This window comes from Budorcas taxicolor, chromosome 5 (genome assembly GCF_023091745.1).
Source record: "Budorcas taxicolor isolate Tak-1 chromosome 5, Takin1.1, whole genome shotgun sequence".
NCBI classification, from domain to species: domain Eukaryota; kingdom Metazoa; phylum Chordata; class Mammalia; order Artiodactyla; family Bovidae; genus Budorcas; species Budorcas taxicolor.
In genome coordinates, this window is record NC_068914.1 from 110,526,566 (window position 1) to 110,551,021 (window position 24,456).

General features: G+C 41.7%; 1 protein-coding gene across 1 annotated transcript in view; it reads right to left on the reverse strand.

Moving 5' to 3' along the window:
- Positions 1-19,011, reverse strand: part of PAH (phenylalanine hydroxylase) — an 83,992-nt gene extending 64,981 nt beyond the window's left edge. Inside the window, exons 1-2 of the mRNA XM_052640996.1 lie at positions 18,952-19,011; positions 11,571-11,675 (exon numbers count right to left, since the gene is read on the reverse strand). Of these exons, the coding sequence (XP_052496956.1) occupies positions 11,571-11,675; positions 18,952-19,011 (165 nt within the window). The remainder of the gene's footprint in view (positions 1-11,570; positions 11,676-18,951) is intronic.
- Positions 19,012-24,456: the final 5,445 nt, after the last annotated feature.

Consider the following 24,456-nt stretch of genomic DNA (forward strand, 5'->3'; position numbering starts at 1 on the left):
TGAGTAAAACAGATAGCTGGTAGAAAGCTGCTATATAGCACAAAGAACTCAGCTCAGTGCTCTGTGATGACCGAGAGGGGTGGGATGGAAGGGAGGGAAGGAGAGTGGGAGCCTCAAGAGGAAGGGAATATACATATACTTTCAGCTGATTCACTTCATTGTACAGCAGAAACAAACACGCTGCAAAGCAGTTTTGCTCCAATTTAAAAAAATAAAAACAATGTATGCCCCATGACTCAGTTTTTATAACTCTAGAGACCTAACTTATGGGAGGACTTTTTACCAAAATTTGTAAGCCGACCACATAATAGTGGAATATTAGATGGACTGTAGTGTGCAATCATTCACGGGAGATCCTGCAACCATTAAAAAGAAACTAACAACAACATGCGTAAAACAAAGTGCCAGTAGGCACTCCCACAGTGATGATCTCCAGTGATGAGTTTTTAGCAAATTCCAGGAGACAGTGAACAAGGGAAGTCTCACGTGTTGCAGCCCGTGAGGTCACAAAGAGTTGGACATGACTTAGCAACTGAACAACTCCAGTGGTGGGCCTCAGGGTGTTTTTTGTCTCTATTTTCTTTTTGATCACAGTTCAACTTTTCGAAAAACAATATTTATTACTAAAATTTAACTTTCTCTTTTAAATGACAGACCTTTGGGAAACTACTTATGATGGATATAGTTATGTGATAGATAATTAAAATATGTTTTGAAACTTCTGTCCAACACAAGGAAAAAAGGCTAGAATGAAAGGTATCATGATGTTATGACAAGATTATGTGTAACTTCCATTTATTTGCCAAAAGTTTCATACTATTACCCATGTAACAAAAATTAAAATATATCTTTTTAATATAAATTTATTTATTTTGACTGGAGGCTAATTACTTTACAATATTGTATTGGTTTTGCCATACATTGACATGAATCTGCCGTGGGTGTACACGTGTTCCCAATCCTGAACCCCCCTCCCACCTCCCTCCCCATATCATCTCTCTGGGTCATCCCAGTGCACCAGCCCCAAGCATCCTGTCTCATGCATTGAACCTGGACTGGCGATTCATTTCACATATGATAATATACATGTTTCAATGCTATTCTCCCAAATCATTCCACCGTTACCCTCTCCCACAGAGTCCAGAAGGCTGTTCTATACATTTGTGTCTCTTTTGCTGTCTCGCACACAGGGTTATCATTACCATCTTTCTAAATTCCATATATATGCATTAGTATACTGTATTAGTGTTTTTCTTTCTGGCTTACTTCACTCTGTATAATAGGCTCCAGTTTCATTCACAAATCTTTTTAATGTGAGTGAAATTTCTGGCTAAGATCACCCAGCTAAATTCTTCAAATGATTTCTTTCCCATTTGAATCAATTAACCCTCTAGCTTAGCATGCAATTTCCTTAGTGGTGTTTCTCTGGTTTAATAGTGTGGATCCTTAGATACCAATAATTTTGGTTGCTAAGAAATACTTTAGAAATATATCTCCAAATCTAAATATGATCATAGTTACCTTTTTTTCTTAAAAATATAAATTTATTTATTTTAATTGGAGATTACTTTACAATATTGTATTGGTTTTGCCATACACCAAAAGAAATAAATTTTTCTTATTATTTATTTATTTGGCCATGCCACGTGACATGTGGAATCATAATTCCCCAACAGGGATTGAAGCTATATCCCCTGCAGTGGAAGCACAGAGTCTTAACCACCAGAGAGCCAGGGAAGTCCCTAAATTTGTATTTTCAAACGAGGACTCTATGCAAGTTAAAAATTGACCCATGCACACTCATCACATCTTCATGGACATTTTGGCAGAGGCAGGAAAAGTTAGAGTTCAACACTAAAAAGACAATTTCACAATTTGCCCAGTAGTTAATTTCTGCATACAAGAAGGCAGAGTAAGAACCTGATGACTCAGGACTCTTGAACAGAGTGTGGGGACCAGAAAAAAGCAAAGTGAAATGAATGGTCTGTTTTAACAAGGATTGACCAGAAACCCTTTTGTGCTCCCATCCATGAGGAAAATCTTCCTAAAGGGGGATTTGCCACAAGTAGATGAAACACAGAATGAATATGATGAACTGTGAAAAATGGATTCGTGCTTCTGGACCTTTTCTTAAACTCAAGCTCCTTCCTCTCCTCTTCCATTTCATTCCTCAAGGAAAGAAGAATGATAACGCAAAAAGTGTGGGCTTTGGGATTAATCTGGGTTCAAATTCTGTTCTGTACTCACTACCGTTGGATACATTAGTTAGCCATTATGAACTTTTATTTTCCATGTTTAATATAAAAATCATATTATCTGGCAGCTTAATGAGCATTAACAAGAGAGAAAGCAACTAGCCCCACTGTGGCTTCAATCACAGTTACTCAGTAAGAAGTCAGTATGCCCTAACTTTCTCAATCTGGCACAGATATATGTTCTCCTGGAAACTGAAACACATTAAGTTGACGAGTCACTTCCCCTTTAATATTTGCTGTACTTTAAGCTTTTCTCAGATTTTCCCCTGAAAGTATGTTTCCAAAAGGAGAGCATATTTTCAGATGAGACTAGACTGGAAAAGGGGAGCTTCTTGAATTCTTAGACTCCCTACATGCTGTTGCCTTGGCATAAGCTCAAATGAAGTTATGTCCTTGTCTGTTTCAGAGCTTTCTGGGGTGGGAGGCAACATCAAAGACAGTCACAGCTGATGGTCCACATCATTGGGCTCAGGTAAACAGACAGGAGCCTTTCATAACTCATTCAATCTAACACCTTCCTGGTGCCAAACACTGCCCTAAGCACTGGGCTATAAGAGCAGACAAAGCAGGAAAAATCCTGCCCTCCTGGAGCTTACATTCTGGAAGGAAGACACAAATAATAACTATGATAAATAAGCAAAATATACAGTCTTCAGATGGAGCATACAAAAATAAGCAGGGAAGAGGGGCAGACTATTCCAGAGGTTCAATCGAGGTGCCATTTTAAACAATGGGGTCATGAAATCATCAAACAATAAACAGGTGACATGTAAGCCTAGACCTAAAATCAGTGAGGAAGCAAGTCATAAGGGAACAGCAAGTGGAAGGGTCCTGGGGTCAGCCATTTCACGATATGACTGAAGACCATCAGTGAGGCCAGAATGAGCAGGGGGCAGGGCCAATGGGACACGAGGCAGAGAAGCTGCCAAAAATAACCTATCGGCCATAATCTTAACTTTGGTTTTCCCTTGGAGTGATATAAAGAAGCTATGTATAAAGTAGATAAACAACAAGGACCTACCGTAAGCAAAGGGAACTCTACTCAATATTCTGTAATAACCTATAAAGGTAAAGTATCTGAAAAAGGCTTCCCTGCTAGCTCAGTTAGTAAAGAATCTGCCTGCAATGCAGGAGACCCTGGTTCAATTCCTGGGTCAGGAAGATCCACTGGAGAAGGGATAGGCCACCCACTCCAACATTTTTGGGCTTCCCTTGTGGCTCAGCTGCTAAAGAATCTGCCTGCAATGTGGGAGACCTGGGTTTGATCCCTGGATTGAGAAGATCCCCTGGAGAAGGGAAAGGCTACCCACTCCAGTATTCTGGTCTAGACAATGGAGTCGCAAAGAGTCAGACATGACCGAGACTTTCACTTTCATCTGAAAAAAGAATGAATATATGTATATGTGTAACTTAAACCCTTTGCTGTACACCTGAAACTAACACAACATTGTAAATCAACTATACTCCAATAAAATAAGCTATGAGAGGTAGTAGGGCAGAGGGAGAGAGAGATTTTGACTCATGTTTTCAATGAAGCACTCTGGCAGGTATTTTAAGAATAGACTGGGGACTTCCTGGCGATCCAGTGGTTAGGACTCTGCACTTCCACTGCAGAGGGCATAGGTTCGATCCCTGGTTGGAGAACTGATATCCCACAAACCTTGGGGCACCAAAAAAAAGAAAGAAAGAAAGAAAGAAAGACTGCAATGGGACAAAGGCAGAAACTGTCTGGGGATGGCCACAACATCTGGGGTGAGAAATAACAGTTACAAAAAAAAGAGAAGTCTCACAGAGGTACAGGCAGGGCTTCTTGTGTATTTTACTGATCTCCTCTTGTGAGAGGTCCAGTAACAGCCCCAGTTGACTAAGAGTCTAAAAATTAAACCCACTGGGCTAAATAGGAAACCAAAAACATTCAGGAAAGCAGGAGCAGCACAATTAAAGTCCAGAGGGAGCTCAAGATTCTCCCTACTCCACGCTAGAGGCGCATTCTCGGGCAGGTTCACGCTAACTTTCAGGATTCACCCCCTGAACCATCTTTTAGGGTCCCACTCTCGCCTCCCCTGGGAGTGTCTCTGTTATCAGCTCCTGGTCTTCCCCTCCCTTGGTCTTGTCCCTCTTTGTTGGGTGATTTCTTCCCCATCTTCCCCTCCATGTGGTTGGAACTGTGTCCAATTCAGAGGGAACCCCTTTCCTGGGGAAGAACCGGGCTAGCAGCTTAATCCAGGCTCTTTTCAAGGCTTTACAGGAAAGAGCTGTCCTATCCCAGGTTCCTCTTTCTACCCCTCTTTTTTTGGCACCAAAGAGATAAAATCAAAATGGCCCAGTGGCCTGTTTCAGTACAAGCTATCCATGAGCAATCACAACCCACGTGCCATCAATGGACCATAGCACTCTGTCTACATTTTCACAACGTGGGACTGAACTTTATGATGAAAGTTTAGAAAGTCAGCTCCATGCTATTATTTCTCAAATATGCCTGGTTTTGAACAGGTGAACAGCTGAAAACAGTGCCAGTTTTCCATTGGAGGTTCCTCTATTCAATAACTGGATCATCAAACCTACACAAAATGTTTGAGGCAGAACCATCTGCATGGACACACAATAGAAGCAAGCTAAAGGTCCATCAATAAGAAATAAAGTATAGTCACACAATGGAAAATAGGGAGGGGAAAAAAACCTGAACGAGCAAAAATAGATGCACAAATCTCAAAACAATGTCCCCCATCTTCTCCCCAAAAAGAAAACTGCACACGGACTATTACAATATGATTCCAATCTTATAAAGATTAAAAGCTTACAGGATAAATAACAAGGTCCTGTATAGCACAAGGAGTTATATATAATATCTTATGATAAACCCTACTGGAAAAGAATATGAAGTCTATGTATGTAAAGTATATATATTCATATACAAATGAATTGCTTTGCTGTACACCAGAAATTAATACAGCATTGTAAATCAACTTTACTTCAAAAACGCAAAACTTGCAAGACCATGCCATATATCCTAATGGATATCTTTATATAACAAAGCCTAAAAAGATGCATGGGAATAACATGTAACAAATTCAGATAAATAGCTACTTCTGAGGAGGGAGGTACATGGGGAAGGGGTACCCAGTGATTTAAGTCATTCCTGTAATGATTTACTGCTTAAACAGGAAGTGAGCTACATGGGCATTCTTTATATCGTTATCTATATTTGGGGGTTTAAATAAGATGAAAAAGTCATCTGGGTTGTAAGAACTTTTCCCCAGTGAAACACAGTGCTCTTCTTATTTTGATTAAAGATGGAATGTTTCCTGTAAACATGTTATTGCCACAACTGCTCTGGATCAAGGCCAAAAGGATACAAGGAACCTTCATGATTCAGTTTTGATGCTGTCCTGCTCACCAGACCCAGGAGTCACAGGTAGGACCTAAAGTCCAAACTTGAGAGTAGTAAACATCTTATTATCTGCCAAACGTCTCCTCTGCAACCCCACCTCTGTTCCCAGGAACACTGAGGTTGGTGGATGGTAAAGGATTCAAGGATTCCGTGACCTGCCCATGTGTTTATTCTCTCCCCTCAAGTCATTTGTCTCTTCATTCTGGAATTTACTCCATTTTCCTCACTAGTCAGTCCTTTAGGTTTCAGCATAAAACATTATGTCTGCAAGAAACTTCTTAACAAAATTTTTCCCCAGCCTGGATTAAGAATGCTCATGGAAGCCTGAGCTTCTCCACATTCTGCAGATGCAGTGAATGACTGCTTCACTCATCTCAGTCTCCTCAGCACCTATATATGGTCTGATAAGAGCTGATACTCACAGAAGGTTAATGGAATGCATGAATGAGACAGCATGAGCTCGTTGAGCATCTTATGAGTGTGGGATGTGGGTCATCTGGGCAGAGAGGGAACACAGAAAGCGACTGTGACAAATACAGACTGTACTTGTAAACATTTAGACTATAAACATATATACAGATTTGTTTTCAAATCTACTGTGAAAATGGAGGGTGAACTTGGAAGCATTTTTTAGCTCTAAGTGTCTAACCCTGGGCAGCTGGCTTAGTCTGAACGTGTGTGTCTCCGTCTGTTAAATGATGATAACTGACCACACTCATCATGTACTTCAAAGCTCTATATGCGCCTGATGGCTTATTCCCGTCCTTAGGGAATTCGAGGTAAAATGATTAGTGGAGTTCTGGCGCAGGAAGGGAGACCTCTTCTCTGCAACTTCCCCCAGGAGTTTGATTCTAATTTTATAGCCCATTACTAGGCCACTTGCAATAAAGACTCTCAGGAGACTATTTTTCTAAGTAGGTGCAGGACATGAGCGAGTAGAAGCTAAAAATAAAGAGAACTTTGGAAAATGCAGGGAACTGAAAGATCAATGTACTGAGGACAGTGGGATTTTGGGGGGTTAGCAGACAGAGGTTTGAGTATGTTCGTAATTGTTTGGCCTCAATTCACAAAACCATCTGCCTCACTGCCCCCATCACCACACAACCAAGGCATGTAAACACCATACCTCTGTATCTCCAATGCAAATATCAAACCTATTCATCTTTTTTAAGTTAATGAATCTTTATTTATTTTGTATTTTTATTATTTTTTAAATTGGAGGATAATTGCTTTATAATGTATTAGCTTTTGCTATATAATACGAATCAGCTGTTAGTATATGGATTGAACCCAGGTCTCTCACATTGTAGACAGACGCTTTACCATTTGAACCAGCAGGGAAGTCCAATATTTATAGACATAGATATATAGATATATCCCCTCCCTCTTGAGCCTCCCTCCCACGGCCACCCATCCCACCTCTCCAAGTTTGCATTGCATTCTGATGTTGTTACTAGCTGAGGTCTAATAGACCATGAGCCCACTGGCAGGCAGTATCACCACTTAGTGGGATGATGACTTTGGTGTTAATCAGCTACGGAAAAGACAGTCGTGCTCATTAAGGATGGAGGTGACTGCAAGAGTACTTAGCAAGGTACTCACAGGTGCAGGTGATTCCGCCATATAACATTTCTCCTCCATTGCCAAATTTGGAGGAACTATAACGGATTTTTCCTTTGTCTTTATTAAGGAAAGGTAAGATTATTTATACCATAATTTTTGCATTGATTCTGCCCTGCCTTTTACTAGCTATTTTGATAGTAATAATGCTTGAAATCAGTGCCTTCCAGTTCTCTTCTGCAGTAGAGATGATGCCTTTAAGTGATTTGAAATATGCTCCCTGTAATTTCATGCTTTGTCCTTTTGCCTGTGAAGTAACAAAAAATAAGCACTATTCTTCTGTCTGACTCTTTTTGACCTCATGGACTGTAGCCTGCCAGGCTCCACTGTCCATGGAATTCCCCAGGCAAGAATACTGGAGTGGGTAGCCATTCCCTTCTCCAGGGGATCTTCCCCACCCAGGGATCAAACCCAGGTGTCCCACGTTACAAGCAGACTCTTTACCATCTGAATCACCAGGGAAGCCCCATTCTTTTTCCATGATGGCACTTCAAATATTTGAATGAAACTATTGTTTCCTCACCCCATAATCCCTTTTCAAGTCAATTAACCTTAATCTTAATCCTTTAGCTATCTGTCACAGAGCTAAGAATGTAAGTCTCTGATGCTCCATGACTCTCCAAACTGATACTGGATAGAAATAATGAGAGCAAACATTCATTGAGCTCTTACTATGTGACAGATACTATCATTAAGTACTTTGCCTGTGTTAATTCATTTAATTTTCACAACAGCCCTACAAAAAAATCTCATTACCTTCAGTTTAAACATGAGGAAACTAAGTCACCGAAAGGATAAATGACTTTCCTAAGGTCACCCAGTTCACAGGTGGCACAACTGGCTTTTCAACCCAAACAGTTTGGTTCCAGACAACATAGTCTTAATCCCAATGCTGTTCTATTCCTCAGGGTCCCAAATCTCACTCATAACTGAGAGTCTGGAGCTCCTAACTCTATAATAGCATAAGTTCAATGGGATACTAGTGCCTGCAAAATGGTAATATGTCTTTCTGGAACAAGATTCCACGGTCAAAAACATTTGGGAAATGCTGAGTAAGTTAACACTGAATAAGTTTCCACTCTGCAGGGCTTTCCAAAGTCTTTAATATTTTCACAAGCATGAGGGGTCTCCAAAATCTAGATGCAGAATTTTCCAACCCTATTTACCCTTGGAACTCTCATCTAATAAAACACCTAATAATATGCGGCATTTGATAGACTATTGTTTAGGAAATACTGCCCTAAAGTGTAGTTTAGATTCATCCTTATTCTTTTTCTTTTCTTTTTTCTTTTTCTGAAAGAAAATGATTTCATTTTATATGATCCAGAAGTTTAGCATCATCTACACAATATAAATGGCTTCCCCATGGGCTCAGCAATAAAGAATCTGTCTGCAATTCAGGAGACGCAGGAGACACAAGTTTGATCCCTGGGTGGGGAAGATCCCTTGGAGGAGGGCATGGCAACCCATTCCAGTATTCTTGCCTGGAGAATCCCATGGACAGAGGAGTCTGGTGCACTATAGTCCATGAGGTCACAAAGAGTCAGACATGACTGAGCTACTAAGCACACATGCACACAATTTACAGGTTTTGTATCTAACACTTACTTCTCCATCTCATTGAGGGTATCATGAGAGATGTGAAGTACACAAATACACTGTGGCCACCATAACCCCTTGGTTCTACTAAGCTGTGCTTACTGTGCTGTGATTACTAGCTCGGTCATGTCTGGCTCTTTGACACCCTATGCTATTCTACCTTTTTTTTAAATGGTCCTGCCTTGACTCTTGGTCATTGCAATTTGCTGTAAATACTCACAATACATACTAAGCCATTCATCCTTTTTTTTTTTTTTTTTTTTTTTACTTTTTTGGGGAAAAAATTAAATCAAGTCTCCTGAATATCTCTAGGCTTCTAATATCTTCCTCCTCTTCACAGTCTCAAAGATTTCTCATGGGTTTCATAGACAACAGGTGGAAGCAGTAAAGGAACAGACATCATGTGAGAATCTTCTGTGGACTGAGAGTCATACCATGCATTTTATGTAGCACATAAAATCTCCAGGACCTAGGGAGGTATGGATCATTAGTTCCAGTTTACAGATGAGTAAACAAAGGCACACATTAAACAACCCGTCACGGTCAGTGCACTTCGGCATTCAACCATCCCACATGCAGTCCATGTTTCTTGGGTGCATTTCATCCTGGTAAATAGTTACCTGTGGCTTATTTATTAGGTTGAAAACATCCTGTTAATTTACTATTATTTAATTTATTAATCTTAAGTTCTGACTCTCACAAGGAAAATGCTTATGAACCATATAATACAAAGGCAAAAATGTGACATTCCCGTATTTTACAGATATATTCTTTCTCAGGATCAGCTTGCCATTCAGAAACCTCTCTGTCTCTCTTTTCTACACTCATTTCTTGCTCTCACTCAGGCAGATACTTTTCTTCCTCACTTTGGATAGCCAGGTTTAATTTCATTAAAATAGGCTTTATTTTTAGATCAACTTTAGATTTACAAAAAAGCTAGTAGAGAGAATTCCCATATATTCTGCAGCCAATTTCTGCTAATATTAGTGTCATGTATAAGTACAGAACATGTGTTATAATTAATGAACTGATGTTGATACACTTTCACAAACTAAAGACCATACTTCATTTGAATTTCTTTAGTTTGTGTCTCATGTCCTCTTTCTACTCTACAATCCTACTCAGGGCACTACATTATATTTAGTTGTCATATCCCCTGAGGCTCCTCTGGACTAGAACAGCTTCCCAGACACTTCTAGTTGTTGATGACCTTGACAGTTTTGAAGAGTACTAGTCAAGTATTCTGCAGACTGCTCCTTAACTGGAATTTGTCTGATGTTTCCCTCATGGTTAGATGGGGTTATGGGTTTAGGGAAAGAAGATCACAGAGGTGAAGGGCCATTTCATCAAGTTGCTCTGTATGGCCCACACCTAAGGAGTGGAGAGTCATGTTCTTTTCCTTCTTTGACTCCAGAGTATCTGTTTAAATTATTTGGCATTCTTCTGCCTGGGAGATCTGTCTCTTCACCTCTTTATGTACTCAGTTACCAGGTAGAGTAGAACTAAAGTACTAGGGGTAAAAAATCATTTGGTTCTAAAATATTTCTTCTTACAATCCAGGGCAAAAGCATTTTTGAAAGTCTATTTTCCTTTGCTCATATTTAAATATAATTTCATTCTTTTTCATTTGTGACTTTATATTGGAGTACAATTGCTTTACAATGTTGTGTTAGTTTCTGCTGTACAACAAAGTGGATCAGCTATAACTATACATATACCCCTTCCTCTTAAGCCTTCTTCCCACCAACCACGCCCCACCGCATTCCACCCCCCTAGGTCATCGCAGAGTGCTGAGCTGAGCTCCCTGTGCTCTGCAGCAGCTTCCCACTAGCTATCTAGTTCACACATGGTATTGAAGATAGGTGAGTGCTGCTCTCTCAATTCATCCTACTCTCTCCTCCCCACAGTGTGTCCCATGCTTGTTCTCTACATCAGCGGCTCTATTCCTACCCTGCAAATAGGTTCATCTGTACCATTTTCCTAGATTCCATTTATTATTTCATTCTTAACTGAACACTTTATATATATGAAACTGAGCCTATGGAGGATATAAAGATGATTCACACAAGGCTCCCTGCCTGAGTAAACAATCCTCAGGGTCAATCAGATATGTATGCATTTCACAGGGTAAATAAGTGCTGTGAAAGTGTTAGTCTGTAGTCCACAGTTAAAAAGTGCTTTGGGAACACTGAGAGAATAGTACAGTCATCCTTCTGTATCCGTCGAGGACTGATTCCAGGACCCCATGGGTACCAAAATCCCTGGATGCTCAAGACCCTTATATAAACTGGCACTACTAGTATAATGAATACAATCAGTCCTCTCTACCAGTGAGCTGCACATCTGTGGATTCAACCAACCCCAGATAGAAATTTTGGTTGAATCTGAAGGAGGTATGACTTGTAAATATGAAGGCCAACTCAATTAATTCAAGCAAAGTTTGATACAGGAAGAGGGAGTCCAATGCTGCCTTCCTGGGTGTACCACCATGATTCTGAATGATCCTAATTATGAAATGGAGAAACCTTAGTTCACAGATAATAAAAACCTTATCTAAGATCACACAGTTGTGTAATGTAAGAGCCTAAGCTGAAAATCAAGTCTTCCAGTTCTAGACCCTATGTTCTTTTCACTGCATCCAACCAGAAGATAACACAGAAGTCTGCTATGTCATTATTTACAGCAGAAATGAACAGAGCACTTACCTCAAATAAACGTAAAACTTTGGCCAGTGCACCAACTTCTTCTTTGAGTGAGAAGATCAGCGATACAGCATTTTGATCAGAGTTGCCTTCAATGTAGTTTGTTTCCTATAGGAGTAAATGCATTTGGGTAAAATGTTTTTTTTTTTTTTCACAGCTCAGCAATTCAGTCTTGTGAAACCTCCAAGAAAGAAGCGAGCATGAACTTTCTTTTCTAGTTAAGCCTTGGAATACAATGAGCTACATACATTCTATATAGAAGTATATGTGCAAGGGAAAATAAGTAAATCAAGGAAAGTAAAACATTAAATGATGTGCATAGATCAAATTTCAATTTTAGAAAACTCTAATTATTCACTGGGGCTTCCCTGGTGGCTGAGATGGTAAACAATCTGCCTGCAATGCAGGAGATCCAGGTTCAACCCCTGGGTTGAGAAGAGTCCCCTGGAGAAGGGAACGACTACCCACTCCAGTATTCTTGCCTGGAGAATTCCATGGACAGAGAAGCCTGGCCAGTTACAGTCCATGGGTTCACAGAGTCAGACACGACTGAGTAATTAACACACACACAATTATTCACTGATGTCACCAGTCACTCTAGAGATTGCCTTTCAGTGACACTTACCAAGTGCGAGGTACAATCAGGGCTCTGAAAGAAACAAATGAATAAGAGGATGCCCCATTCATCAGCAGCTCAAATTTTTACTTAATAGACACATACACAACAAGCAAGGTAAGTAGAAAAAGATCTTAAAGGTGGTATGATGGTTCAATAATTGTCCCAGGAAAACACTGAGAAACAGAGGGTAGAAAATACTAAAATTAGAACACACACAGGCTTTTAGCTCCAAAGACATTGGTTTGGAATCCTCTCTCTTCCATTGACCTACCAGAGCACTTTGGGACCAACAGCTTAACATTCTTAATTTCTTCATGTGTGAAATCAGGCTAATGTATAATCCTGCCAAGCCCTATCAAAACAGTATTCAGATGATGAAAGAAAGACAGAGAGAAAATATTTTAAATATAATAATAAAAGCATACAAAATGATGGAAATATTAAAAATACCCACAAAAGATTTCTTGGCCTTCAGTAAAGATCTCACAGGAGCATTAATTTGTTCCCAGATGCTGGGATCTGAGATACCAGTTGTTGAAAAGGAGCCACAGAATACATAAGAGTGCACAATTAACCCACTGGAAGATGGATGTCTTCAAACAGCAAAGAATGTCTAGGATCTAACATTTTCTCCAGGCATGTGACAGCAAATTAAGGTGGGACTAGGGCTGCCGCTCCGGAAAGGGATGGCCAAAATCTTAAAATGTTAAAGTTAAGAATTAAATTAGGTTTTACAATAATACACAAAGTTCCATGTGTGCTTTCAAATAAACATCATGTACCTAAAACTGGGAACAAAAACTCCAGCAGAATAATTACCCTCTTGTAAGGAAGTTAATAAAATTAGTGGAATGGATGTTGCATTATCTCAGTGAGAAGGCTGTGCTGGGCAGGCTCTCAGTGACTTGCTATCTTAAGCCCTGTGTGGCCACTGATGGCCCTTAGGATGAAATTCTTTTAATTCAGAGAATTTAGATTTTCCCAAAAACTCACCTGAAACAGTATGGGGGAAGAACCAGAATTATCAGTAAGTGTGATTAGAGGGAGCCTTAGATGAATAGCAAGACTGAACTGTTAAATATCTTTGTATTGACCACAGTACTATCTTTCTAAAAAAATTTTTTTGATCTACCATATATTAAAAGCCCCTATAAAGTCATGTCTGACTCTTTGTGACCCATGGACTGTAGCACAACAGGCTCCTCTGTCCAGGGGATTCTCCAGGCAAGAATACTGGAGTGGGTTGCCATGCCCTTCTACAGGGGATCTTCCCAATCCAGAGATTTAACCTGTGTTTTGTGTCTCCTGCACTGGCAGGCAGGTTCTTTACCACTAGTACCACCTGGTTAGTATACTGTCTGAAGCATTATAATAAGCACTTGATTTGGATTATCTCATTTAATTTTGATAACAGTCTAGAAAGTAGGTTTTCTCCAAGTGCCGTTTTTATTGATGACAAGAGGAAGGCTTAGAGAATTTTAATAACTCCTCCAGAGCTGGAGCCCATGTCACTGGATGCCAGCACTCTGTCCATGAGTCACAACTTCCTGTGGACTCTACTTTCTGTCTCTAATCCTGCCAGAGACACACAAATCAGTCTCTGATGTCAGTCTTCTTCCTAGGAGAGAACACTGAGCCCTCAGTTCTTCCCAGCTTCCTTGAAATGACAAAAAATTCCTATTTCTAGTTCACTTAGCAACATTATCCTCTCCTGTTGGCCTCCAGGAAACAGAACATTTCAACAGAAGTCATCTACGACTACGGCGATTCAGATGTGAATGTATGGAACTCTGCCAGCCACCACCTTCCCACTTCCACCCAGGCCAGTCTGACCTTCTCCAGAAACGGCCCTCAGGGTCAGGCCTTTCTTTGGTTCCCACTGACAACAATCCAGCCCTTAGTGATTGGCAGTGACTAGATGCTCCTCGCAGAATTTAGGGCTTCCCTGATGGCTCAGACAGTAAAGAATCTGCCTGCAATGTGGGAGACCTAGGTTTGATGGCTAGTTTGGGAAGATCCCCTAGAGGAGGGCATGGCAACCCACTCCAGTGTTCTTGCCTGGAGAATCCCCATAGACAGAGGAGCCTGGTGGGCTACAGTCCATGGGGTCACAAGGAGTAAGACATGACTTGGCAACTGAACAACAACATAGCCAACAATATACAATACCTCTTTCGAATTGTCAAAAGTCTTGTTGGTGCCTCATCTCCTGAGATTCACCCTCAGGAAACTCCTCTACAGAAAACTGACTTCGTCCTTGCCCTTTCAACACCTTATTATAGGAAATGTACTGCATCCCACCCTTGTCCCTTTTCAAATCCATTACCCTTCCTCAAAAGCGCCATGGGTAGTACTTCTCTCAGAAAACTTCTGTACTCTGCAGCCAAGGTGAATAATCCCTCCTCAATCTAGGTATTCTGTTTGTCTCCTGATGCCCACATGGGACTTGAGAATAACTGACTCACAGAGATAGGCTTGTCCACAATCTCATTTTAGGGAAACTACGGGCCAAAGAAAGTGACTCGCCTGGAGAGCACACAGGCAGTGCATGGCAGCTTAAGAACTCAGGCTCCTACTATGGAGAACAGTATGGAGGCGCTCCATAAAACTAAAAATAGAACTGCCATATGATCCAGCAATCCGATTCCTAGACATATATCTGGACAAAACTATATTTCAAAAAAATACATGCACCTCAATATTCATAGCAGCACTATTCACAATACCTAAGACCTGGAAACAACCAATATGTCCATCTGACAGATGAATGGATAAAGCTGTAGTACATATGTATACCAGCATATATATATATTATAATATATATATATTACTGGGAGAAATATCAATAACCTCAAAAATGCAGATGATACCACCCTTATTATTTTGAAATGAGGAAAGAGACTCAGCAAGATTAAGCGGCTTGTCCAAGGACACTCAGCTAATGAGTGGCAGAGCCTGTAAGTGAACCTAGGTCCAATAACTCCAAAATCCTTAACCTAAATCCCAGTGACTCAACTGGAACAACAGCTCCCCTTTTCAAAGCTTGAGGGACCTGAACTGAAAGGAAGCTTATAGAATTTTGTGAAATGATGTGATCTTGGGTGGATTCTGATTCCAATACTGTTCTGTGGACCAGCATGGGATCTTGGGCAAACCTTTTCCAGAATGTGTTTAAACTGGCTCATAATCTGTAATTATTTGCTTCAAATAGATATGTGAGTTGACTTAAAAACACATGTACACTCAGGATGCATAAAGGTACAGAAAATTAATTTAAAAACTAGAAAAGGAGAAAGAAAGCAGGGAGAAAAAAATCTTTACTAGCAACCAAGAAGAAAAGAATTTTGATCACTGAGAATTGCACAACTGCCCCCATCTCACATGCCAGCAAAGTAGTACTCAAAATTCTCCAAGTCAAGCTTCAACATTACGTGAACCGTGAACTTCAGGTGTTCAAGCTGGATTTACAAAAGGCAGAGGAACCAGAGATCAAATTGCCAATATCCGTTGGATCATCAAAAAAGCAAGCGAGTTCCAGAAAAAAACTTCTGCTTTATTGACTATGCCAAAGCCTTTGACTGTGTGGATCACAACAAACTGTGGAAAATTCTTCAAGAGATGGGAATACCAGACCACCTGACCTGCCTCCTGAGAAATCTGTATGCAGGTCAGGAAGCAACAGTTAGAACTGGACATGGAACAACAGACTGGTTCCAAATAGGAAAAGGAGTATGTCAAGGCTGTATATTGTCACCCAGCTTATTTAACTTCTAGGCAGAGTACATCATGAGAAATGCTAGGCTGGATGAAGCACAAACTGGAATCAAGACTGCTGGGAGAAATCTCAATAACCTCAGATATGCAGATGACACCACCCTTACAGCAGAAAGCGAAGAAGAACAAAAAAGCCTCTTGATGAAAGTGAAAGAGGAGAGTGAAAAAGCTGGCTTAAAAACTCAACATTTAGAAAATTAAGATCATGGCATCCGGTCCCATCACTTCATGGAAAACAGATAGGGAGGCAATGGAAACAGTGACAGACTTTATTATTTTGGGCTCCAAAATCACTACAGATGGTGACTGAAGCCATGAAATTAAAAGACGCTTGTTCCTTGGAAGAAAAGCTATGACCAACCTAGACAGTATATTAAAAAGCAGAGACATTACTTTGCCAACAAAAGTCCATCTAGTCAAAGCTATGGTTTTTCCAGTAGTCATGTATGGATGTGAGAATTGGAATATAAAGACTATATTCTGCTGAATGCCAAAGAATTGATGCTTTTGAACTATGGTGTTGGAGAAGACTCTTGAGAGTCCTTTGGACTGCAAGGAGATTCAACCAGTCCATTCTAAAGGAAATCAGTCCTGAATATTCATTGGAAGGACTGATGCTGAAGCTGAAACTCCAATACTTTGGCCACCTGATGTGAAGAACTGACCCTGATGATGGGAAAGATTGAAGGCAAGAGGAAAAGGGGACAACAGAGGATGAGATGGTTGGATGGCATCACCAACTTGATGGACATGAGTTTGAGTTGGTGATGGACAGGGAAGCCTGGTGTGCTACAGTCCATGGTAGCACATGTCAAAGAGTTGGACATGACTGAGTGACTGAACTGAACTGATGAATACACTTAACAGAAATAAGTTCTCTTTGCTTTTGTCTAACAAATACATTATATTGTTAATATATTTGGAAAAAGAGCAGTTTTCATAACTGCAAGCAATTAATCTACAGCAAAGATATTCCAGGGGTACTCATTGCCGACCTTAGTGCTTTGGGGGGGTCATGGGCAGAGGTGTGTTTTCACATGTGTGATTATACAAACACACATCTACAGTGTAAGACACCCGGAAACAAGAGCAGACATCCTGCTGTGGACTCACTGAAAGCCTGTCTATTGCAGAACTTAGCTGCAGGAGGAAGCAGTGTGGTTGGAGGAGTGCACAGGGTGTTGGAGTCAGACCTGGGTTTGAACACTGACTCTGTGCCATTTAGAGCTATGATTTCTGAGTTTCCTTCAACTTTTAATCCGTCACCCCATTCTATTTTTCTTCACAGCACTTATCCTCCACATGAAATTATATGTTCATTTGGTTAAATGTTATAGTCTTGTCTCCTCCACAAGAATTTAAGTTTCACCAGGGCTGAATTTATACCAGCTAGCTGTACCTAGCTCAGAGTAGGTGCTCAATAAGTCTTTGTTGAGTTGAGTGAATGAACGAGCCAGACATCTCTTGCAGGATTGTTGTGCTTGCATGTGTAGATCAACTTTCTATCTGGACTACACCTAGGGCGTTCTGCTTATCTGGGTTAGAGCTTCAGGAAGGTATAAATGTGTCTTTTTGTAAATTGTCAGAGCTGGAGTCCTAGAGACTCAAAGGTGTTAGTAGCTCAGTCCTGTTCGACTCTTTTTGACCCCATGGACTGCAATCCACCAGGCTCCTCTGCCCACAGAATTCTCCAGGCAAGAATACTGGAATGGGTAGCCATTCCCTTCTCCAGGGGATCTTCCCGACCCTGGGATCAAACCTGGTTCTCTCACATGGCAGGCAGATTCTTTGCCATCTGAGTCACCAGGGAAGCTCTCCCAGAGACTATTTTCTATCCACCTCCCCCACCTCCCAGCCCCCCGTTTTACAGATCCCAAACTGAGCCTCTTCCCCAGTTAGGGAACTTCTTGATGATACACAGCATCAGCAAACTAAACACAGAGTCCACATCACCTGATCCCGGGTCCATCACATTTCCACTGAGAAGCTCCACCAGCCACTGGGCTTGACTCAGTGTGTGTTCCTCGTGCCAGTATTCTGACACATTTTGTTGAACAAACAAATCATTTCCGGCTAGACACCCCTGGCACTTCTATATTCCAGAAAGTGTGCTAAGAGCTTTAAAGATATTATTTCACTTGACTCTCATACTAACTCTAGGATATGGGGTTTTTTATTCCAACCTTTCAAATGAATAGACCTGAGGCTCTGCGAAGTTAAATAGCTTGCTTTCAACACACAGGTGTTACAGAGCACTCTCTAAACCTTCCTCTCCCAGGGGTGGGCTTTAAGTCTGAACCCTAAATTCTAGGAATGTGGCCAATTAAAGAATGTACTTTGCAGTTGTTCACCCCAAGGAACAGGGAACACTTTCTAGAGAATAGAATGCACCCTGGTCATTATTCTTGCCACATTAAGGTTCTCTTACATTCCAAGTTCAAGGCTGACAAGTATTTTCCTCTGTGTTTAATTGCCTCCTTCCCCAGGTGGGAGTAAGTCTGGGACCTCTTCATAACGCATTTTCTCCCAAAGGTGAAAAAAAGGATACAATTTCTTACAATTTTGCCATTTTGATTCCTGGCTGAGAACACTTGTAAAACATCACAGAAGAGTAAATCCGGATGGACCCCTACTCCCATTCCAGATTGTTAAGGACCAATGTACAGAAGAAAAAGAAGGCGACAGAGACTTGTGTAAAGACACACAGCGAGTCCATCTGTGGCAGCTCTGAAAGCCGATCCCCAACTCCTGCAGCTCATTCCCTGAAAGTCACCCAAGATAGATGTTCTCTCCTTGGGAAACGTGTTGCACACATGTGTTATCTGTCAACTTCCTAAACGTTTCCGTCCTCCTCAAATGAACTCTCAATGTCCTGGTGAGTTGATGGGAGTTGAAAACACCAACACTGCTCTGACCTCTTTCCACGGCGGGAGGGGGGCAAACTCCCCTCCCTGCGCAGCTAAGACCCGACCCCCGCCTCCCCAGGCTCACCTGTCCAAAGTCGCTGAATTTCCTGCCCAAGGCTCCGCTCTCTAGGACCAGAGCTGACATGCTGGCTCGTAGCGCTGGCCTTCTCTACAGTTATGCGCCGTCAGCCACAGGGAGATTTGCAAACAGCGTGGTGCTGAGGTTTTTAACCTGGCTTTAGGGAGGAGCGCCTCCGAGATGTCTCCTGCCTCGTACCCGCCGCAGGAACGCCCCTCGATGGGCGTTGTCCTGACGCTGCAAGGCTCTGGGTCGGGACCTGGGCCACCCAGAGGGGAGCGGCAGGGGGAGCGGCCGGGGAGATTGTGGCGGATGCGGAGAGGCCGAACTTGCCTGCCCTCCTGGGATGTTGGAAGGCCAGTGAGGGAGGGCAGGACCACCTGTGCCCTGGAGATTAGACAGGTTGGGCATTTCCAGGACTCTCCAAAGCCTGGGCACAGATTCTCTGCCACTGGAGTAAATCTGTGGCTGCCTGATGAAAACAATTGTAAGAAGCAGAGTCAAGATCTTAGTTGATGCTTGGGGAGGGGTTCCTTTCTATTAACCACCAAAGAAACGACCTTTTGGGGTCTGACCTCAGAAAACTAAATAGATGACGTTGTGAATGCTGGGCACTGTTGCTAAAGAGCAAAGGTGAGAGCGCGACCTGGGTTGAAATGCAGCCAGTGTGTCACTGAGCTGTTTACCTCACTGCTGGGAGGGAGCACGCAGAAGAGGATGGTAGCACCACCTTACCAGGACGTTTTAGTAAGACTGTGGGTAAGAGAAAGCATGAGGTGACACCTTTAACATTAAGTAGAGTTTTTGCCCTCTGAGCCACCCCACCTCCACCCTCCCAGGTGGCGCTAGTGGTAAAGAACCCGCTTCCCAATGCAAGAGGCCTAAGAGATGCCAGTTTGATCCCTGGGTTAGGAAGATCCCCTGGAGGAGGGCATGGCAACCCACTTCACTATTCTTGTATCCTCTGTCCATGGGATAGGAGAATTCCTGGAGAATCCCATGGACAGAGGAGCCTGGCGGGCTAGGACCCACAAGGTTGCAAAATCTGAAAGGACTGAAGTGAGGTAGCATGCACGCAGAATTCTTGCTGTATCGTTCAGCACTCAGTAGCTGGGAGATACTGCTTAAAAGTATACCATAGCAGATCTTACTGTGGACCTTTATTGTGTGCCAGGTGGTGATGGGGATGCAGGGGGGACCCCGCCTCCCCCACCATGCTACCATTCTGGAAGACAGACAGCAAACATATAAGTAAGTTTAGGCAGAGTTAAGCCTTCTGAAGAAAATAAAATAGGGGGATGGGCTAATCTGCAGGAAGATGTCATTCACCTCCACTTTTTCAGTTCTGACACTGAGATGAGACACTCATTCCCAGCAGGCAAAACTAATTTACAAGAACACTGCAAAGACAGAAGTTCAGAAAAGATGTTAAACAAATCAAGATCATCAAGGCCTTGAGTCTCTGCCTAATATTTAGCCAGGAGAGTGTAATGGGCTAAGAGAAAACAAGTCAACAAGCCAATAATAGAGGCTGCTAGAAATCCACCCATTCCCCTCCCATAATTCTTTGAAGGAATGACCAGACACCTGCCAAAAAATTTAAAAAAAAAAATCAGATTTGGGATTCAAAACAAACAGATTGACTCCTGATTCCACCACTAACTTTGGCCAAGTCCTTGCCTCAATTTGTCTTTAAAATGGGGCTTTAAACAGGGAGCCCAGCTCAGTGCTCTGTGATGACCTAGAGGGTGATATGAAGATGGGGTGGGAGGGAGGCTCAAGAGGCAAGGGGTATATATGTGCTTATGGCTGATTTGTGTTGTTGTACTGCAGAAACCAACACAACTTTGTGAAGCAATTATCCTCCAATTAAAAATAAATAAATAATAAATGTAAGAGGCAAAAAAAAAATAAAATAAAATGGGGTCTTAAGGGTTGTTTAGGATTCTTGGAGCCTCTATTACATGTCTAGCTTTCTACTGGTTGCTATGAATACAGACATAAGTATAATTTCTATCCAAAAGGAGTCTTTGGGTGTGTGATTAATATTCCCTGTGGTCAGATGGAGAATCAGTGTTGTTGAACATAGAAGAACAAGACCTTGACTTCCACCTTCGGGAGAATCCATATCCTTTATTGGACTCCAGTGTTTTTCTAGTATGATAGACTTGAAGTTTGGCCCCTAGGTCTAGAAGATCCCATGGAGTAGGAAATGGCAACCCGCTCCAGTATACTTGCCTGGAAAATTCTATGGACAGAGAAGCCTGGTGGGCTACAGTCCATGGGGCTGCAAAGAGTAGGCTATGACTGAGTGACTAAGCTCACACATACACACAGACATGAGATGAAGAGTTTTCTTCCATCCCAAGATTGCCTTGCAAATATCACTTCATCCCTTGATGTTGCTGCCATACTAAGGAGAGCAATGAATGTGACAACCCTGTTATGTTGCTATTTAAGAGGCATGCAATGAATAAAAGCAAGCAGTAACAGCTTCTTACTTAAATAAATGCACACTGTATGGTAGACACTGCCAAGCATTCCCCATGTGTGGTTTCATTTTTCCCCTCCAAAACCTTGACCTATGAATCCCCACTTTATAAATAAAGAAACTGAGACACAGAAAGTTAAAATAAGTAGTTCAAAGTCAAACTACATTTCACCCAGTTCCAAGGCACTGGCTCTTACACACTCTTCCTTCCCTTTTAAAAATAAGAACAGCAATGATTTTTAGGACAACAAAATAATAGCACTTCTTTTTTCTTTTCTCATCTACTAAAAATAAAATTCTTAATTTCCTCTCTCATAAAAATGACCCAGATCTGTGTTGGGAGGAGAGCACAATTAGTAGTCTGCTGCTTTAGGGGAAAACATTTGGTAGCTTTTTTTCAAAATTGTTTTGGCTAAAAGGGGAAATTTATCCATGCAATAAGATTAAAACTCACTTACCATGAGATTGCTGCTGACATGAATTTTGTGTTGTTTTTTTAAAAAAAAACTATCATTTAAATCGGGATGGAATGCAATGTGTTGCTGTTGTGAACAAGGGTGGTGGTGAGCCCTAAGAAAATTGGTGTAAAAGGAACATCCAAGAATTCAGCCTGTGTGGAGAGGGTGTGGAGAAAAGGAAACCCTCTTACACTGTTGGTGGGAATGCAAACTAGTACAGCCACTATGGAGAACAGTGTAGAGATTCCTTAAAAAACTGGGAATAGAACTGCCATACAACCCAGCAATCCCACTGCTGGGCATACACACTGAGGAAACCAGAGTTGAAAGAGTCACGTGTACCCCAATGTTCATCTCAGCAATGTTTACAATAGCCAGGATGTGGAAGCAACCTAGACGTCCATTGTCATATGAATGGATAAGAAAGCTGTGGTACATACACACAATGGAATATTACTCAGCTATTAAAAAGAATGCATTTGAATCAGTTCCAATGAGGTGGATGAAACTGGAGCATATTATACAGAGTGAAGTAAGTCAGAAAGAAAAACACCAATACAGTATACTAACACATATATATAGAATTTAGAAAGGTGGTAACAATGACCCTATATGCAAGACAGCAAAAAAGACACAGATGTAAAGAACACACTTTTGGACTCTGTGGGAGAAGGCGAGGGTGGGATGATTTGAGAGAATAGCATTGAAACACGTATATTACATATGTGAAATAGATGACCGGTCCGAGTCTGATGCATGAAACAGGGCTTTCAAAGCCAGTGCACTGGGACAACCCTGAGGGATGGGACGGGGAAGAAGGTGTGAGGGGGGTTCAGGATGGGGGACACATGTACACCCATGGCTGATTCATGTCAATGTATGGCAAAAACCATTACAATATTGTAAAGTAATTAGACTCCAATTAAAATAAATAAATTAATTTTTTTTAATAAAGAGAGAGAATTCAGCCTGTCCACCACTGAGATTTGCTAACCAACCAGGAAGAGGTAGGCACCATGTCGCAAGATGTGCAGTTGTATACCTGGTAAACTTAGAGTTGACCTTCACTTGGAAGTTGAAGATTTCCCAATCACTGGAGGTTATCAAACACTTGTCATTTAACCTCACAGATAGAGAGTTGAGTTAATCATAATCTCTGAGTTCACGGCAAGTAATCAAAACCTCCAAGGCCCCTCTCTTGTTTTATTTATTCATTCTCTTTTATCTTCATGCCACATTCCCATTCCTTTCCCCTAGATACAACATCCTTAACATGCTTTAATATTTAGTCATGGATTTATTAGCTACAAGGAAATATCGGTGTGTGTATGTATTTTTCATGAATATGAGTGATGTCATAATATAGGTTTGTTGTTGTTGTTGTTGTTTAATCATTAAGCCATGTCCAACTCTTTTGTGACCCAATGGACTGTAGCCTGCCAGGCTCCTCTGTCCACAGGATTCTCCAGGCAAGAATACCGGAGAAGTTTGCCATTTCCCACTCCAGGGGATCTTACTGACCCAGGGTTTGAACCTGTGTCTCCTGCACTGATGGGCAGATACCTTACCACTGAGCCATCTGGGAAGCCCCAGTATAGCTTTACTATAGCATATTCTTGGAACGTGGTCATGCTACTGAATGTAATAACTCTTTGCTCCTTTAACTAGTGTAGTATATTTCACACTGTGTAACTACCATATTTGATTTTTCCATTCCCCAGTGATGAATTCTAGGCTCTCTCTAACTTTCCACCACCCTCAACAGTAATACTGTGATAAATATCCTCATCCTTGTCTTCTTACATCCTGTGTGAGAATTTTTTCTGGGATAGAAGGATGAGGTCCTGAATCGTAGGAAACATGCATCCTTAATTTCACAAAGTAATGTCAGATTGCCCCTTTGAATGGCTTGTATGAGTCCACATTCCCACCGGCAGAGCAAATGGGTTCCTGTTGCTGCTGCTGCTGCTGCTGCTGCTGCTGCTAAGTCGCTTCAGTCGTGTCCGACTCTGTGCGATCTCATAGGCAGCAACCTGTTGCTAGGTATCCTCAATATTTGGTCTTTTCCAAATGTCTGATTCCTTGCCAGTATGTTCAATATGAAAAGGCATGTTCCCCAGTGGCTCAGCTGGTAAAGAACAGCCAGTCAGTGCAGGAGACTCAGGTTTGAACCCTGAGTCAGGAAGATCCCCTGGAGAAGGGAATGGCAACCCTCACCAGTATTCTTGTCTGGAAAATTCCATGGACAGAGGAGCCTGGCAGGTACAGTCCGTGGAGTTGCAAAGGGTCAGACACAACTGCACATGCGCACACACACGTCTAATGAGTGAGTCTGAGCATCTTTGTACTTAAGAACTACACTCTGAATGCTGCTAAGTCACTTCAGTCGTGTCCGACTCTGTGTGACACCATAGACGGCAGCGCACCAAGCTCCTCCGTTCCTGGGATTCTCCAGGCAAGAACACTGGAGTGGGTTGCCATTTCCTTCTCCAATGCATGCATGCTAAGTCGCTTCAGTCGTGTCTGACTCTGTGTGACCCCATAGGTGGCAGCCCACCAGGC